A 6,067-nucleotide genomic window follows, 5' to 3' on the forward strand; every position below is an offset into this window, starting at 1 on the left:
GTGCTGATATCAAAAATAATTTTTAAAAAATAAAAAAATATCATTGGCATACATTTTGACACGAAAAATTATTTGAAAAGCATCCGCAACCACACTACCAAACACGCTCTAAATTCAATTACAAGATTCAATTACAAGGATTCTGACATGGAAGTGCCTTTCCGCTTCATAAAGATAGATTCGGCCTGGTCCCCTTTTCAGTATTATATGGATGCGATCAAGCCAACTGGTTTCCGTGTGGCAAATTTATTTTGGGTTTAAGATGAAGTTGCAAGGAAGTCAACACAGATAATTTCAATAAAATGTGCTGTTTCATACATTATATTATATGAATGAAAGATAAATATAAAAACTAACACCGAGTTTCAATTTTGATCAGTGAATGAAGCAACTGGCTGGTCAGTGAACTCGTATCAGTTAGCTTGTAGCCAAAACATTCCCAGACATGTAAGGCGACATGCATCCCTGCACCTGAAAAGAATTCCAGTATTTAGATGAGATCTAAAGTGGAGAAAAATATATAAAACTGTCAATCTTTCACCAAAGCACGATCACTACAATGATCCTGTCATTTGGATTATGTCTGCATTAGCATGGTGCAAATTGTGCTGGACCTCTGTTTTCTTCATAGCAATGCAGATAAGATAAGTGAAGCATCACAGGCATCTATCTGCCTAGAACCAAAAGCAACTATTACACCACAAAGCAAACACAGCCTTATATTGCCATTTGGTTGAAGGAAAACCATTATGGACAGATGAACAGATATCATGACAGTGAGAGGAAGCTACTTCTTTTGGCTATGAAATGAATATGAAAGAATACATGTAACCTTTCTGAAGCTGGAATATACAGAATCTTAAGAAGATTCTTTTCAGGACAAGACACTGTTTGGCATACTATCATAACTGCTGCATCCTACCTAACATCTTCCCATTGTGGAGTTTTCATCCGTATTGCCTAGGTAAAACTTGCATTTGCTTTGCCTAACCTGACCTAGTAAATGATGTTCCTATTGTCATCTACTGGTCTAGGCAGGGGCTGCAATGTCAAGCCAGAGGCATCAGCAGCCGTGCCATACCCAAGGCATAATCAGCCGTGCCAAAACTTAGGCATGCAGTAGCCGAAGAAAAGTATTTTGAAGTCAAGACAAAATCACACTGCAGCCAGCACAAGGCGATTTTTCAGAGAAGGCAGGGCAAGGCAACAAAAGGTCAACATTTCAATCCTGCTGTGCAACATGAATATCATCCTAAGCTGTGCATTCAAAACTAACAAGCATTTTTTTCTTGTTTGCAATGCCATGTTAGTGAGAAGAAGACAAAGATGAATTGACTTCTATTGCATTAAAGCAGACAAGTAAACCACAAGAAAATAGATGAAGGGGGGATAGAAAGTTGACAAAACTAAGAGACACAGTTACAAAACAAACCAAAATAGTGTAAGAAACATATAGTGAGGCTGAACAGGGATCAATTACCTGCAATAAGCAAGTAGGAATATGGATAAATCCCTGCAGAAGAAGATCAACCTTTTCCAGAAGGATTGGCGGCACAGGGGAGATTAAGTAGAGCAAACCTTTGAATGTATCGATTCCCCTAACAATTCCTGGTTCAATAGAGGCATTCAATGAGGACAAAAACATGATATTTCTCAAGTACGATAAATGTTAATTTCTGGCTTATGTTAGGACTCACTGATTTACTAAGAATACTGTAAGGAAAATAGAATGAAGGAAAACATTAAATGTAATTGACTAAATATGGCATTACAGCAAAGAAAAATGCCTACCAAGACCAACACACCATGGCATATTTTCTGGCTGTTTAGAACTGACTGCTAAACCAACAATGGTTGCATTCAAACTGTAGAAGACTTCAGTATGTGGGACCTAGCATAAGAGATTTGAATTGTCAAAGAAATCATGATCATTTGACATTTTTACAAACACAAAAACCGAAATTCAAATTTTGCAACCTACCAGTGCTGATTTACATCATGGAAAGTTGTAACTGTGCACTTAATAAAATTAGAAAGGGGCCCAAAAATAAAGAGTATTGGTAAAAGTTGTGCGGAAACAGCAGCACAGCTGTTCATATGCCATGACCAACCTGAGAATGGAGATGTCTGATTTTGATGCTTGATATTGGGACTTGATAAGGAGGGTGAGAGGCAAGAGCATTTGCAAGTTCCTTGATTGTGGTGATATTCAGGTTACTCGGAAAACACTGTCTGAAGTAAGCCATTATTCGTAAATCCCGCAGAAGGCGTGCATCCTTTTGTATTAGAACCCTGGCACAATATGAAAATAAGTTGTCATAAAGCAAGTAAATGTTATTTGTCATCTAAAACAAACTACATAATAATGAAATTTAGGAGCAGTATTAATGCATTTTAAGAAGTAGAATCTAAACAAATGAGTGGAAGATAAAGAATCAAATATAAAACACCAGAGAAATTGTTTCCAGATTATTGAGCAACCTATTGGAGAAATCTCTAGACAAACAAACACTGAAAACTCTACCGTAAACTTAGAAATAAAATAATTCAATACACAATGGACATGTTTCAACAGATATGAAGCTGGAAATTTTATATAACAACAACAGCCAAATAGGTAAAAGCAGCACTTGCTAAATTTTCAGAGATCTAATTCTACAGGGACCAGCTAAGGCAAATAGCAACCTGTTTAAGCAAGTGAGATTGCAGTCAGAATATGATAGTTTAAGGGAAAACTTACGATCTATTGAAGGAGTCTTGACGAGTCGAATTGATATCAATTAGATTAACCTGCCCGCCATAACCCTCATCTAGCCAGAATTTCCCACCTGGCAGATTCTTTCTCTCAGAAGTTGTGTTTATCTTAACCACATGGGTAGGGGCAATATGCCTCAACATATCCACCAATATATCATAACCAACTCCTAAAACACAAGAGATGAAGATCATATTTTGAAATGCATAAGTACTCGTGAAATAACACCAATGGTAAAGAAATAGTGCAAGATCAAGGAGAAAGGGATAGAAAAGAAGAAAACGAAATAAATGATGTAAAGAGGCACACCTTTTACCCAACCATGTGTGTTCACAACAAGAGGCATTTCATTCTCCACAGGGCTATCACTCTTGCAGTACTCCTTCCGATAATAGTCATATAGGGTAAATATACATTTCAGATAAGCCGTTGGATCTCTTTTGGAAGAAACATCACCAAAGAAAAAGCATCTAGGAAAAAATTTAAAACATTGAACCATAAACGACACAAACAAAAAACATTTTCCACAAAATCATGCTAAAAATGATAACTCCCTGGACCAGCCATTAAAAGGTGATAATCAATTCCACCAAGTAAAATCTTAGAATCTTGATGGAAATTAAAGAAGTTAATCATATGGGAGATGTTCAAAATCAAACAATAGATCAGTATGCATAACTAAACAATTATGGAACTGTAAATCCTCGAAACAACATCTCAAATATCCGTATATTGAAAAGGAAAAGGATTGTAACTAACACAATAAGTTCAATAGCCCATACCTCTCTGGTGTCTTCAAGCATGGAATTGTCAAATCTGATTTTGGGAAACGAAAGAAAACAGACAAACTCTATCAATTATAACGCAAAATGAGGTGAGATAAATCCTGGAAAGAAATCTTTGAAACTAAGGAATTCAAGGAACAAGACATATGGTAAGAAAGTACAGCCCTCAAATAAATACCTGGAGTTAGTTTGTCAACTACAGTGAGGGATAAAAAACCAGGAGTAGTAAACTCGGGCTGCCCAACATCTGTATCCAAATAACCTACCCTTTTATATCTGCAAAAAAAAAAAAGTACAGTTCTCAATCACCTATAAACATGAAATTCAGCTCCTGGCACGCTTTATTAACTCCAATATTCAAAGAATAAGTATATGTCAGCAAACATAAATTATCTTCAAGAAAGACTTGATCTTTGATAACGAAGCACACCCAATAGAGAACACAACAAAATACAAGACAAATTTGATGTTTGTAAACAATACCCAATAGTCCAAAATAATCGAATTCAAGCCAAGAAGAAAACAAGAAAACAATGCAGCAAACAAACAGCTTAAAAAGCCAAAATTTTGAGCATAAATGCAAAAGGTTTAGAACTTTCAACAGGAACCCAGTTCACAAAATCCAACTACTTGCTTCAAAAACCAAACGAGCGAACAAAATTCACAAAAGAAAAGGAAAAACATTGAGGAAAATAACCTTTGGAGAAGAATATTGAGAAGGTAACGAGAGAAGGTGGTTTTGCCACAGTTTTTGGGGCCACAGACAAGGGCAATAGGAGGTGGTGAAGTGGTGGAATCGTAGGCTACTGAGTCGGCAGCCTCTGACCATTCCTCTGATATATATATGCTTGGCGATGCCTCTTCCCTTTCTGTTATTGAAGCCATAGCCTTAGCTCTCTCGTTTTAGTTTTTCACTTGGGACTCGTTTATTTTGTTTCTCTGGTAATCTCTAACGGCTGCTTGTTCTATCTGCTTTCCAAGGAGAGTAATGATAGTCTATATTGTTTCGGCACCTGCTTTGTGTTTTACATACGATTTTTGTTTGAGGCAGCCAATTTTGTGAGCAACTTTGCTTAGAATTGCCTTCGTGTGTGACAACGGGTGAGCAACCAAAATACCGAAGCAAGAAAAAAATTGGAAGACCCCATTATAAAATCCAAAAGTGTTTTTAGGTCAGTTCAGTTTAAACCCTAAATTAAACTAAGGTATGAGAGGTTTTCTTTTTCTTTTTCTTGAATCCCTAATTTCCTTCCACAACCACCCTCCCTTCTCTGTTTTTGGTCTCTTCTCTCTCAAACTCCCTCACAATTAGAGATGGCAATGGATATACATGCGATGTGTGTTGTACTATCCATACTCAAAATCAAATCCAAAATTATTGTTTATATCCCAAGTCAAAACCCAAAATAGACATAGATTTTTAATACCTAAACTTGATCGAGTTTTGGGTATTTATAACCAAAAACTGATAATTTTACTTTCTTTATTAATAGAAGCAATTCACAACATGAGTTAGTATCAATAATCATTTAAAAGAAACCAACATTATCATGATCCGCATCAAGAATTTTATTTTTAGAAGAAAAGGAAAAAATATAATAATAACAAAGTCTTTGCAATTTAAGATAATTAATCGTTGTTGATTTATTGTTGTTTGTAGACACTGTTTTATTAAATCTAAATGCATCAGTTTTTTCCTTATCCACATTTGGTTTAGTTTCCTTTGATTTCTTTTTATTGCATTAAGAGGCCACATGTAGCAATTCAGGTAGTAGCTAGATTCTAAAAAAGATGATATGGCTATATATATTATAACATAATTTGTTAGGGCATGAGGATATTATGAAATAATGAATGCATGATAAAACAAGCTTCTTGGACCACACACTTTCTTTTTCTCTTTTAATTTCATTTTTTCCCTTTCTTTGCCTTCTTTAGTTAGGATTTCTCCATAGATTTCATCCAAGTTGGGTCCATGGAAATCTGATTTGTTGCAAATAGTATTAGAGTAGTAGGTTTATAGATTCAAGATATGACATTAGATACTAGGTCTCAAGATTTTAAAAGACTGGAAGACTCATTCAAATTTGCTAATAAGGAATAGTCAATAGAGTATGAACAAGTAATGTAGTTGCTGAAATTATATGAACAAAGATTACACTAAATCAAGTCGTGAGGCCAGGTTTAGGGAGCTAAAAGATCTCATCAATAGGCTATCCTATTAACAAAACTCTATTATGTAGAAATTACACTTGGCTACAAGAGAATTAAGTACTTCTAAGGATCTATGAAGTTTTTGTAATAATGAAAATATTTTGAGAACCTTCTGGATTTGTAAAGGTGGTCATCACAACTACAAGGTATACAAGCCTAAACGTGACTTCCCTAATTTTATGGTGATGATGTGTATAAATGACTTTATAAGTGCAATTAATATTTTAAGATTAAAGAAGTGCATGATTTTGATAAACTCAAATTAACTTTATATTATCTAGATGGAATGACACTCTATTGCCACCAAAATTTT

The 6,067-nt window shown here is 35.2% G+C and overlaps 1 protein-coding gene across 1 annotated transcript; it reads right to left on the reverse strand.

The window, feature by feature from the left end:
* Positions 1–268: 268 nt before the first annotated feature.
* LOC133678087 (polynucleotide 5'-hydroxyl-kinase NOL9) lies at positions 269–4,888 on the reverse strand. The gene is made up of 9 exons (XM_062100281.1): positions 4,238–4,888; positions 3,719–3,816; positions 3,538–3,571; positions 3,065–3,225; positions 2,741–2,924; positions 2,112–2,292; positions 1,792–1,891; positions 1,481–1,608; positions 269–471 (listed from the first exon to the last, which is right to left on the reverse strand). Exons 1-9 carry the CDS (start codon positions 4,423–4,425, stop codon positions 418–420), a joined length of 1,128 nt encoding a protein of 375 aa, XP_061956265.1. The 5' UTR covers positions 4,426–4,888; the 3' UTR covers positions 269–417.
* Positions 4,889–6,067: the final 1,179 nt, after the last annotated feature.

This window comes from Populus nigra, chromosome 18 (genome assembly GCF_951802175.1).
Source record: "Populus nigra chromosome 18, ddPopNigr1.1, whole genome shotgun sequence".
NCBI classification, from domain to species: domain Eukaryota; kingdom Viridiplantae; phylum Streptophyta; class Magnoliopsida; order Malpighiales; family Salicaceae; genus Populus; species Populus nigra.